At 41.2% G+C, this 13,240-nt stretch overlaps 1 protein-coding gene across 1 annotated transcript in view; it reads left to right on the top strand.

Moving 5' to 3' along the window:
- The window catches only part of STRN3 (striatin 3), a 102,395-nt gene that overhangs the window by 48,527 nt on the left and 40,628 nt on the right, over window positions 1-13,240 (top strand). Inside the window, exons 6-7 of the mRNA XM_079769401.1 lie at window positions 733-862; window positions 2,796-2,937. Of these exons, the coding sequence (XP_079625527.1) occupies window positions 733-862; window positions 2,796-2,937 (272 nt within the window). The remainder of the gene's footprint in view (window positions 1-732; window positions 863-2,795; window positions 2,938-13,240) is intronic.

Raw genomic sequence — 13,240 nt, forward strand, 5'->3', positions numbered from 1 at the left:
ATGTTAAGAATCCCATTTTCTAGGTAAAGAAAATCTGTGAAGCCCTGGCCAGTTTGGCCTAGTGGATAGAACATCAGCCTCTGGACTGAAGGGTCCCTGGTTCGATTCCAGTCAAGAGCACATGCCCAGGTTGCAGGCTCAATACCCAGTGTGGGGCATGCAGGAGGCAGCTAATCAATGATTCTCTCTCATCATTGATGTTTCTGTCTCTCTCCCTCTCCCTTCCTCTCTGAAATCAATAAAAATATATATTTAAAGAAAGAAAAGAAAATCTGTGAAACGGATTAGAATGTTCTATAACTCATTTATCATAAATTTAAATCTGGGCAGCCTGATAAATTAAACTGGCTTTAGTCCTCAAACAAGCTGTAACAGGTTATAGAGTTATAAGAAATGCTCAATTTAAGTTTCTTGCTTATGGTGCCTTTATTTTCAGAAATAGCATCACATTTGAGTGTCTAATAATACAGGATTTTATTTTGATACAGTAATTACTTAAAATATTTTGGACAATAAACATTGGGGAAAACTGTCACTTTTACTTTAATTGTAGAGCATAAATAATCTTTCAGAATTCTCTTCTTGGGTAAAATATTTACGCAATACATTTATAAATAGGTTGTCATTTGGATCTCTATAGTACCTTCAATTGCTGTTTTAAAATAGGAACCAGAAAGAAATACTAGAAGTAACCATTGGAATATTTGGGTTCACCTTTTTCCCCTCATATAGGCCTTCTGGTGATGTTCTTGAGACATTCAATTTCTTAGAAAATGCTGATGACAGTGATGAAGAAGAGGAAAATGACATGATTGAAGGCATCCCAGAAGGAAAAGACAAACATCGGATTAATAAACACAAAGTAGGAACTTGATTTTCTATTCTTTTTAACTAAAATATATATGCTCATATATTTCAAATAGAAATAAACTATTATGGATTATAAATGTATGTGTTGACATTCTTGTTGTTTGATAAGGATTAATAATTTACTTTTGCTTATAACCTAAGAAACCGGTTTATCTATTTTAGTGGTGATGTGGGTTAGCTATAGGAGCAAAAGTGGTTTCGGTGATCCATTTGTGAATTATCATAGTAGTGTACAATATTTCAAAAATGTAAAAAAAAAAAAAAGGGATAGGTTCAGTTATAGTTCTTCGGGATGTTACATGGTATGGGGAAATGTAATTGTGTCTATAAAAGCAGTTTTTAATCTTTTTGCCTCGTTTTATATTTGTAATATATTTAATACTAGTGGCCAGGTGCATTAACAGGGGATTAATTAGAGGAAATAATTTAATATTGCTATTTGCCCTTTCTCTATAATAGAAGTGTCAAGAGATGAGGTGCATGTGGGTGGGCGGGGAAAGAAAATTAGTAAAATGTATATGAAAAACTTCCTCCTGTCAGAGCCTGGAGCGCACCACGGCACCCAGAGTCAAGTCCCCGCCCACCCACATGCACCTCAAAATCACGTGAGACCCAGACCCAGCCGCCCCCCGCATTGGCCTAGATCCAGACCTGGCCAGTCCCACCCTTGTCAAGCCCTGCCAGGCAGGGGCCTGGTGCCGGGGTGGGGGGCGCGGCCTGAGGTCCCCCATCAAACCCTGAGGCTTCAGGTCTACTGGCCCAGTGCCAGGATGGGGGGCATGGCTTGAGGTCCCCCAGCCCAGACTGGGGCGGGGGAGCGTAACTTGAGATCCCCCAATCAAACCCCACCAGGTGGGGGACACAGACTGAGATTCCCCTGTCAAGCCCCGCTGGGTCAGGGGGCACAGCCTCAGGTCCCCTGTCAAGCCCTGCTGGGCGGGGGGGCGCGGCCTGAGTTCCCCCGACCCAGCACTGGGGGTGCAACTTGAGGTCCCCTGTCAAGCCCCGCCAGGAAGGGGGGCGCAGCCTCAGGTCCCCTGGCCCGGTACTGGGGCGGGGGGTGTGGCCTGAGGTCCCCCGGCCTGGTGCCGGGGTGGGGGGCGTGGCCTGAGGTCCCCCATCAAACCCTGCCAGGTGGGGGGGTGCAGCCTCAGGTCCCCCAGCCCAGCACTTGGAGGGGGGCACAGCCTCAGATCCCCCATCAAGCCCCACTGGGCGGGGGCATGGCCTGAGTTCCCCCGACCCAGCACTGGGGGTGCATGTTGAGGTCCCCTGTCAAGCCCCACAGGGGTGGGAGAGGGTGGAGCCTCAGGTCCCTGTTGATTGCTCGTTAAGGCTCCTTATGGGAACTTGGCCTCAGCTGTGGGTGCAGCCATCTTTGTGACGGAGTGATGGTCAATTAGCATATTCCCTCTTTATTAGATAGGTTGTGTAACATGAGTAAATAGACATTTTGTTTCCTTTTTTGTTTGTTTCTGTTCTGGGAGGTAAAGCACTATTATAATTACCACAGCTATTGGCTTAGTTAATGTTTTATTAGTTGTATCATATCTGTAAGTTATAGTTCAAAGTGAGTGAGATCAGTTTAGCATAAGTTTTCCATTTAAGGGAGTGAATGGGTTTTTTAAAAAGGTAACTGAATATATTATAATTAAACAGGTTAACTATACTTTGTCATTAGCATATTAATAATTCTTACTACCATCTTACTTGCATCACATTTTACAATGTTCTTCACACAGCATTCTTGAAAACCATTTATCTAGGTATAATTTAGGATTGGTGAACTACATGGAAAATCTAAAATTTTATACCTAAGTAATTTAAAAATAGGAGTGCCAATGTAAAGATAATTGTGTGAAACTATAAAGGACCCTTTTAAAATTTAGGATAAAAGAAATTTTTGGCTTATGTTTCACTTACAGATAGGTAATGAAGGTTTAGCTGCTGACCTAACTGATGATCCTGATACTGAGGAAGCACTGAAAGAATTTGATTTTTTAGTGACTGCTGAAGATGGTGAAGGAGCTGGAGAAGCACGGAGTTCAGGGGATGGCACAGAATGGGGTAAGGTGATAAAGAGTTATGGGGGTGGGAGAAATTCTAGCCCTTAAAGATGTATTATTATTAAATATTATATGTGGAGTGTATGTATCTGAATGTATGGTGGCAGTTAAACTGAAAGCAAGAGGAAGTGGTATTGAATAATTTGGACCAGTTTATTTAGTTTGGGCGACTAAACTGTTTCATATGTGGTTTTTTGTGGACTTAGATTTTGCAGTTTGTCTTGATTTAAAGTTGAAACATTTAGTCAATTTAGAAATCCAGTTGGTTTTAGCAGATTAAAAAAGTAAGCATGTATATACAGTTTTAAAAATTACTATTAATTAATTTGGTAATGACTTTAGGTTTCAAAAAGACGAAGTGCTTTCAGTATACCTGTATGTTGTTATCTGACTAACTGTTAGGAAGTAATAAAGCTACTAATCTTAAATTATAGCTCTATATTGAGCAAGATTTATTGAAGGTATTAAACTATTATATAATATTCATTGTGGAAATATAAGGGCATAGCCTTTGCAAATGATATGTAATGCTAATAATAATTTTGATATAACTAAAAGGAAGAATGTCCAGTTCTATTTATATAGAGTTAAAAACTCCATTAAAAAGTAAAATAAAAGTGTAAAAAATATTTTAAGGTAATAGTTGAGGTTCAGAATGTTGTTCCTATTAAATATGTTCATCCAGTTGTCTTTTAATATTAGCATGTTATCTGGTAGGTAGAATTCAAATTGTGTTTACTGAGTTTTATTAGAGAAGGTTACTAACCTTAACATATTTCACATGAAAACCAAACTTGCTTAGTTACTAGGAAGGAATTATCGTTGGATTTTTAAACACTAGTGTGGTGATAGTAAGCACACTTGGAGTTTTAAAATGCCTCATGTATGTATTGAAACTGAATATTGCTAATAGCAGGAGAGACAAAACCTGCATAATAGATTTATTGACTATTATGATAAAAATCGAGTACTTAAAAGATCTGAATTTTGTTACCAGCTTTCTCATTATTTATAATCCTAAAGTATTGTTTTCAGACCTTCACTTCTCTCCTAAGTGGAAAAAGGAACATTTATTAAAACTGAATAAACTCCACATTAACTTCTAGACTTGAATATACATTTTTGTACTTATTTGAAAATGACTATATTCTAGAAGTTTACTTTAAAAAAAATGTTTTTATTGATTTTAGAGAGAAAGAAAGAGAGAAGGAGAAACATCGATTGGCTGCCTCCTGCACCCCCAGACCCCCCACTGGGGATTGAGCCCAAAACCCAGGCATGTGCCCTGACTGGTAATCAAACCAGTGTCCTTAGTGCATGGGACAACACTCAACTGAGCCACACAAGGCATTGCTAGAAGTTTACTCTTAAGAATTAGCTTTGCTCAGGAGAAACAGTAAAAGTATCTAAGTTTTCTTTTAGCATCTCTGCAACTCATTTAATGTTGGAAATACCTTTTTTCCAATAATTTCTAAATTATTGCTTATGTTTTTCTGATTTATTTTATAATTATATAAGTATATTTAACATATAAATATATAGTTATTTTTAAATTTATGTATGTTTTAGGAGGTTTAGAACCCACAACTACATCTGAAGAAAATTAATAATTACCTATAATGCTACTATAGAGAGAGAACCATGGTTAACATTTATGTATAAAGACTAGAGGCCCGGTGCACGAAATCTGTGCAAGAGTAGGCCTTCTTTGCACCAGCTTCCCTCTGACACCCAGGACCTTGGCTTCCCTCCGGCCGCCATTAGGCACCCATTACCCGGATTTCCCTCGCAGCCCCGGCTTCTTCTGGAAGGACGACCAGTCTAGTTAGCATATTACGCTTTTATTATTATAGATGTGTATACCCTATATAATAAAAGCCTAATATGCTAAGTGTCTGGTAGACCAGTTGGCAGTTCAACCAATCAAAGCATAATATGCAAATGACATGCTATGGCCACTCAACCACTTGCTATGACGTGCACTGACCACCAGGGGGCAGACGCTCCAACCAGTAGGTTAGCTTTCTGCTGGGGTCCTGCAGATCGGGACTGAGCAAGACACTTCCTGGAGCCTTCCCGCGTTCCCTCCCCGGCTGGCCAACCTCCCACGTCCCTCCCCGGCCCTGATCGTGCACCAGTGGGGTCCCTCAGCCTATCCTGCGCCCTCTCACAATCCAGGACCTCTCGGGGGATGTTGGAAAGCTGGTTTTGGCCCAACCCCGAAGCCCAGTCCAAGTTTATTTAATAAAGGATTTTGCTGTGTGCTGATTTATAGCCCACACTTTTCACTTGACATATTGTTCTTCTGCAGCACCACTTTTGTAATAGCTGCATAATATTCTGACAATATGTTCTTTTACTTATTTAACCAAGGCTCTGCTGATGTACATTTAGATTATTTTCATTTTTAAAAATGATCAAAGGCCGTTTTTGAGCATTTGTATAGCTAAATCTTTTTTTGTTTTGTTAATCCTAATGTGAGGATAATTTTCCATTGATTTTTTTTTTTTTTTTTTAGGGAGAGTGGAAGGGAAAGACTGAGAGAGAGAGAGGGAGGGAGGGAGGGAGGGAGGGAGGGAGGGAGAGAGAGAGAGAGAGAGAGAGAGAGAGAGAGAGAGAGAGAGATGTGAGAGACACATCGATTGGTTGCCTCCCACACTGCTCTGTCCAGGGATGGGGACCAAGCCTGCAACCCAGGTCTGTGCCTTTGATACAAATCGAGCCTTCAGTCTGCAGACCGATGCTCTATCCACTGAGTCAAACTGGCTAGGACTGTATAGCTAAATGTTGACACATATCAATTCCTGTTTCTTTTGCCTAAAATTTCTGGAAGTTTGACTGCCAGTCAAAATAATATACAGAAATATCAGGAATTTTAATCTGTATAAAATGGCATTATCTATATATATAAAAGGCTAAGCGACCATCCAACCAGTAGCTATGACACACAATGACCACCAGGGTGCAGACACTCAAGGCAGGAGCTGCTGAGCATCAGTTCTTGGGTGTCGCACCCCAGAACCAGAGAGGAGAAATCCCGATTCAGGGGTGCATCACCCGAGAACCGCCCTCTCGCAATCTGGGACCCCTTGGGGGATGTTGGAGAGCCAGTTTTTTTGTGTTTTTTTTAATACATCTTTATTGTTCAGATTATTACATATGTTCCTCTTTTTCCCCCCCATAGCTCCCCTCCACCTGATTCCCCACCCCACGCCCTTACCCCCCGCCACTGTCTTCATCCATAGGTGTAAGATTTTTGTCCAATCTCTTCCCGAACCCCTCATACCCCCTTTCCCCTGAGAATTGTCAGTCCACTCCCTTTCTATGCCCCTGATTCTATTATATTCACCAGTTTATTCTGTTCATCAGATTTTTTATTCACTTGGTTTTTAGATTCACTTGTTGATAGACATGTATTTGTTGTTCATAATTTTTATCTTTACCTTTATCTTCTTCTTCCTCTTCTTAAAGAATACCTTTCAGCCTTTCATATAATACTGGCTTGGTGTTGATGAACTCCTTTAGCTTTTTCTTGTCTGTGAAGCTCTTTATTTGACCTTCAATTCTAAATGATAGCTTTGCTGGGTAGAGTAATCTTGGTTGTAGGTTCTTGCTGTTCATCACTTTGAATATTTCTTTCCACTCCCTTCTGGCCTGCATAGTTTCTGTTGAGAAATCAGCTGACAGTCGTATGGGTACTCCCATGTAGGTAACTAACTGTTTTTCTTTTGCTGCTTTCAAGATTCTCTCTTTGTCTTTTGCCATTGGCATTTTAATTATGATGTGTCTTGGTGTGGTCCTCTTTGGATTCCTCTTGTTTGGGGTTCTTTGCGCTTCCTGGACTTGTAAGTCTATTTCTTTCACCAGGTAGGGAACGTTTTCTGTCATTATTTCTTCTAATAGGTTTTCAATATTTTGCTCTCTCTCTTCTTCTGGCACCGCAATAATTCGGATGTTGGTACGCTTAAAGTTGTCCCAGAGGCTCCTTACACTATCTTCATATTTTTGGATCCTTTTTTCTTTTTGTTTTTCTGGTTGGGTGTTTTTTGTTTCCTCATGTTTAAAATCTTTGGTTTGATTTTTGTTGTCCTTTTATCTACTGTTGAATTTCTGTATATTCTTTATTTCAGACAGTGTATGCTTAATTTCTGACTGGTCCTTTTTCTTTTTTTTTTTTTTTTTTTTTTGGCATTCTCATTAAGATCTTTAAAGGTCTCACTAAGTTCCTCGGAGGTTTTTAGCAGATTCTTGAGTAACCTTATAAATGTGGTTTTGAACTCTATGTCCAGTCTTCTGCTTTCCTCTATTTCTTTCATTTGTGATCTGCCTCTTTGTCTCCGCATTTTAGCTGCTTCCCTGAGTTGATGGAGTGGCTTTGTGTGCGAGGTGTCCTTTGGGCCCAGTGGCTCAGCCTCCCCAGTCACCTGAGGTGGACACTCTTGGTGCACCCCTTTATGGGCTGCACAGTCTTGTTGTAGTTAAGCCTTGATTGTTGTTGGTATCACTGGGCGGAGTTGACCTCCAGCCAAATTGGCTGTGAGGATCAGCTGTGTCTACATTGGGAGAGCTTCTGTGCTCAGTTTTGATGGGGCTGGGTCTCAGGGCAGAGCAGGCAGCCTTGGTTTCCCATCAGCCCCGCCCTAAGAGGCTTGTGTCTCAGTGTCCTGCGGCAACGGCTGCACGCACCTCTGAGAGAAAGCTGCTCTCGAGTGTTGCCCGCTGCCAGACAGTCCAGTTTCTCCCCAAATGAGTGTGGGTACCCAAAGTCTCACCCGGAACTGGAGTACGTGTAGTCGGGAGGCTTTGTTTCCCTCCAGAACGAGAAAGGCAGCCACGCGTTCAACTGCCCGAGCCCTCTTCACGTGCGCGCCTCCTCACCTCTGTCTTCCGCAGTTCCCCTGGGTCTCCGTGCCCCGCAGCAATGGCTGCACGCACCTCTGAGAGAAAGCTGCTCTCGAGCTTTGCCCACTGCCAGACAGTCCAGTTTCTCCCCGAATGAGTGTGGGTACCCAGAGTCTCACCCGGAACTGGAGTGCGGTGCAGTTGGGACGCCCTGTTTCCCTCCGGAACGATCAAGGCAGCCGCGCATCCAGCCGCCTGGCCTTTCCTCTCGCACGCGCACCTCTCCGAGTCTCCGCACCTCTGTCTTCCGCAGTTCCCCTGGGTCTCAGTGCCCTGCTGCTATGGCTGCACAGACCTCTGAGAGAAAGCTGCTCGAGCCCTGCCCGCTGCCAGACAGTCCAGTTTCTCCCCATATGTGTCTGGGTTCACCGAGTCTCGCCCGGGACTGGATTTCAGCGCTATGGGGAGCCTTTGTTTCGCTCCGGTTCGAGAAAGCCAGCCGCGTATTCAGCCGCCCGGCCTTTCCTCTCGCACGCGCACCTCTCCGTGTCTACGCACCTCTGCCCTCCGCCGCTCCTGCGTCTCCGTGTCCTTTTCTTTTTCTTTCTAGTTGTAAAATTTCCACTCAGCCGGCTTTCCGGTGGTTCTGGATGATGTCTGCTTTGTCTTTTAGTTGTAGTTTTGAAATTGTTGTGCGAGGCAACAGTATAGGTGTTCACCTATGCCGCCATCTTGGTTTCTTCTCTGGAGAGCCAATTTTATCCTATTCCCTGCAGGCCAGGCTGAGGGATCCCATCTGCCAGAGGGACCCCATCTGCCTGAGGGACCCTGGTTACTCTGCAGACGCCCTTCGAGCTGCGGGCGCCACCCTAGGTGCAGCCAGCTGGGGAGGGACCACAGGAGGTTGGCTTCAGGGCGTGTCCAGCCCATCTCTCCCAGTCCCGCCCTGCCCCGCCGGGCACCTTCTAATTAATTTTTTTTCAATGTACTCAAATCGGCGCACCAGGGCACTAGTTTCTTTAATAAAAGTAGCATATCATGCCCTGACTGGTTTGGCTCAGTGGATAGAGCGTCGGCCTGCCGACTCAGGGGTCTCAGGTTCGATTCCGGTCAAGGGCATGTACCTTGGTTGCGGGCACATACCCATTGGGGAGTGTGCGGGAGGCAGCTGATTGATGTTTCTCTCTCATCGATGTTTCTAACTCTCTGTCCCTCTCCCTTCCTCTCTGTAAGAAATCAATAAAATATATATATTTTTTAAAAAGTAGCATATCATGTGCAACTGATTGGTCCTTCTGTCCAAAAACTTTTGACTAGAGAGTGAAGAGTCAAGAGAGGATGTAATTAGGAATGACAACTGTCAATACCTGAATCTCTGTGTAAATGGAAGTAACTGACATAGTCTCTTCCTTCCTGAAGAGACTGAAACATCTTTAAAGCATTTCAAGTTCTTGAAAAGAACAAGGACTCTTTTAGGATAAAATGGTTTAAGTAGTTTTTTTCCTTAAGAACTGAAAACTGTCATAGGCTCTATCTAGTGTTTCTGAATTTATCATTTCTACTCAACAAGTGTCATATTCAGTTCTAAAACAGAGGATGGATATAAAAATACTCCTTTATATTTAGTTCATTTACTTAAAAGTGAATTTACTTATAAATGGAAGATGGTCATTTTAAGGTTTTGGGTAAAGGACACAGATTATTTTTTTAAAATAGTCTGTCTAAATGATATATATCCCATACTTACCTTCGGTAGATAATCTGTTATTTTTTATTTTGTATACTATCAATCTGCTCAGATAGCTCTAGTTTTGAAACCTTTTATCCTATGAACCATTGCTTTTTGGAAAGCTTTTTTTTATTGATGTCATAAAGGGAAGGAGAGGGTGGGATACATAGAAACATCAATGATGAGAGAGAATCATTGATCGGTTGCCTCCTGCACACCCCCACTGGAATCAAGCCTACATCCCGGGCATGTGCCCTGACTGGGAATTCAGCCGTGACCTCCTGGTATGTGGGTTGATGCTCAACCACTGAGCCACACCAGCCGTGTTTTGGAAAGCTTTTAAATCCTGCTCTTGTTTGTCACCTATGTCAAGTAGACTGATTTTAGTGGTTTTTAGTTTTTACAACCAAAAATACTAATGAGAATTTCTAATTTTGTTACGTGTCATGAAGAGTAGACATTTTAAGGATGTTTATTTTCTTCTACACTATTAAACTGTGATATCTGGAAATTTATAGGACTACAAAATGCAATTAGTACCTAATGTATTTGTTTACTTTTATTTTTTAATTGCATTATTGGGGTGACATTGGTTAATAAAATTATAGGTTTCAGGTGTACAATTCTAAAATAAATCACCTGTATATTGTATTGTGTGTTCACCATCCCAAGTCAAGTCTCCTTTCATCACTACTTATCCACCCTTTACCTTCTTTTACCTCCCTCTACCCCCCTTTCCCTCTGATAATCACCATACTGTTGTCTGTGTGTGATTTTTTTTTTCTTCTTAATCCCTTCAACTTTTCACCCATCCCCCCAAACCCACTCCTGTCTGACAGCTGCTAGTATGTTCTCTATATCTATGAGTCTGTTTCTATTTTGTTAGTTTATTTTTTTGTTGTTTATTTTTTTCATTAGATTTGACATTTAAGTGAAATTATATGGTACTTGTTTTTCTCTGATTGACTTATTTCACTTAGCGTAATACTCTCCAGGTCCATCCATGCTGTCACAAAAGGTAAGATTTCCTCTTTTTTTTTAAACAGCCGAGTAGTATTCCATTGTGTAAATATACTACAGCTTTTGTATCCACTCATCTGCTGCTTCCAAATCTTGGTTATTGAAAATAGTGCTGCAGTAAACATCAGGGTGAATATATTCTTTTGAATTAGTGTTTCAGGTTTCTTAGGATATATTCCCAGAAGTGGAATTGCTGGGTAATGAGGCAGTTCCATTTTTAATTTTTTGAGGTAACTTCATACTGCTTTCCACAGTGGCTGTACCAATCTGCATTCCCACCAACAATGCACAAGGGTTCCCTTTTCTCCACATTCTCACCAACACTTGTTTGTTGCTTTATTGATGATATCCATTCTGACAGATAGCTCATTGTGGCTTTAATTTGCATTTCTCTGATGACTAGTGATGTTGAGCATCTTTTCATATGTCTGTTGGCCATCTGTATATCCACTTTAGAAAAGTGTCTATTCGGATCCTTTGCCCATTTTATAATTAAATTGCCTTTTTTTTTTTTTGGTGTAGAAGTTCTTTATAAATTTTGGATATTCCTTATCGGATGTATCATTGGTGAATATGTTCTCCTACTCAGTGGGTTGTCTCTTCATTTTGTTGATGGTTTCCTTTGCTGTGTCAAATGTAGTCCCATTTGTTTACTTTTTTTATTTTTTTGTTGTTTTTAATTTAATAAATCTTTATTGTTCAGATTATTACAGTTGTTCCTCTTTTTTCCCCCCCATAGCTCCCCTCCACCTGGTTCCCATCCCTCCCTCTTCCCTTACCTCTCCCCCACTGTCCTCATCCTTAGGTATACGATTTTTGTCCAGTCTCTTCCCGCACCCACCACACCACTTTCCCCCTGAGAGTTGTTAGTCCCATTCCCTTTCTATGCCCCTGATTCTATTATATTCACCAGTTTATTCTGTTTATCAGATTTTTTATTCACTTGATTTTTAGATTCACTTGTTGATTAGACGTGTGCGCCTCCGGACCTCTGCCTTTCGCCGCTGCCCTGAGTTTCTGCCTTACAGCCCAGATTCCCCCCGTATGAGCCTGGGTCCTCAGGGTCTCGCCCGGAACTGGGGTTCAGTGCAGTCGGAACTGGGGTTTAGCGCAGTCCGGAGCTTTTATCTCCTTCCTGCTAGAGAACGCCAGGCAGGCACTCAGCCGCCCCGTCCTCTTGGGCTCCGTCCTCTCCGCACGCCCGCGCCCGTGTCTCCCTACCTCAGGCTTTTACAGCTCCTCTGATTTTCCTTGTGGTTTTCTCTTTCCTTCTAGTTGTAGGATTTCCAGTCAGCCAGCTTTCCTGTGGTTCTGGATGATGTCCGTTTTGTCTTTTAGTTGTATTTTTGAAATTGTTGTGCGAGGCTGCAGTTTAGGTATTTACCTATGCCTCCATCTTGGTTTCTCTCCCCCATTTGTTTATAATTTCTTTTGTTTCCCTTGCCTAGAGAGATATATCAGAAAAAAATATTGCTGAGAGAAATGTCTGAGATTTTACTGTCTATTTTTTTCTTCTGGGATTTTTATGGTTTCAAGTCTAACATTTAAGTCTTTAACCTTTTGCACTCGGATGTCAAGTGTGACTCGACATGGTTAGCATTAGAATAAAGGGATCGAGAAAAAAGCAAGCGAGTGCAAAGGGTTAATCCATTTTGAGTTTATTCTTGTGTATGGTGTAAGAAAGTGGTCTAGTTTCTTTTTTTCACGTATCTGTCCAATTTTCCCAACACCATTTATTGAATAGCTAATTTTTAGCCCATTGTATGTTATTGCCTCCTTTGTCAAATATTAATTGACCATACGGGTGTGGGTTTATTTCTGGGCTCTTGTGTTCCATTGATCTATATGTCTGTTTTTATGCTTGTACCATGCTGTTTTGATTGCTATTGCGTTGTAATATAGTCTGATATCAGGTAGCATGATTCTTCCAACTTTGCTCTTCTTTGTCAAGATTGCTATGGGTATTCAGGGTCTTCTGTGGTTGCATATACGTTTTTGCAATATTTGTTCTAGTGCTGTGAAATACGCCATTGGTATCAATAGGAATTGTGTTGATTCTATAGATTGCTTTGGGTAGTATGGACATTTTAATTATGTTTATTCTTCATATTCATGAACATGATATATGCTTCCACTTATTTGTATCTTCTTCAGTTTATTTCCTTAGTGTCTTACAATTTTTTGAGTACAGGTCTTTTACATCCTTGGTTAAATTTATTTCTAGTTATGATCATTGCCAGGACACAGGACTTCTTTCTCAAGACTGAACCAAATGTCAACAAAACAGAGAAAATCAGGAGAAAAGCAACGTAATGGTGGCAAAAAAAAGAAAGAAAGGCAGCTGAGAATGGTAGTTACATCCTAGAGCTTCCCTAATGCATGCTGCTCATAAAACTTGCTTGCTTGTGTCTTCCTTAAAATACAGCATATTCTTCTAGCAAGTTACACTTTTATTTAATGAATATAGGTCAGTTTCTGTTCCTTAAAGTTAAATCCCTCCGGCTAATAAAAAGAAATTATTATTAGTTGTTTTTTTTTATGCAATTGTTGATGAGATTGTTTCTTAGTTTCTCTTTTGGATAGTTCGTTATTGCTGTATAAAAGTGCAACTAATTTCTGGATATGTATTTTGTCTATTCAGATTTTCTGATTCTTCCTGATTCAGTCTGGAAGATTATATATTTGTAAGCATTTGACCATTTCATTCAGATTG

Source organism: Cnephaeus nilssonii (assembly GCF_951640355.1).
Source record: "Cnephaeus nilssonii genome assembly, chromosome: 4".
NCBI lineage: Eukaryota > Metazoa > Chordata > Mammalia > Chiroptera > Vespertilionidae > Cnephaeus > Cnephaeus nilssonii.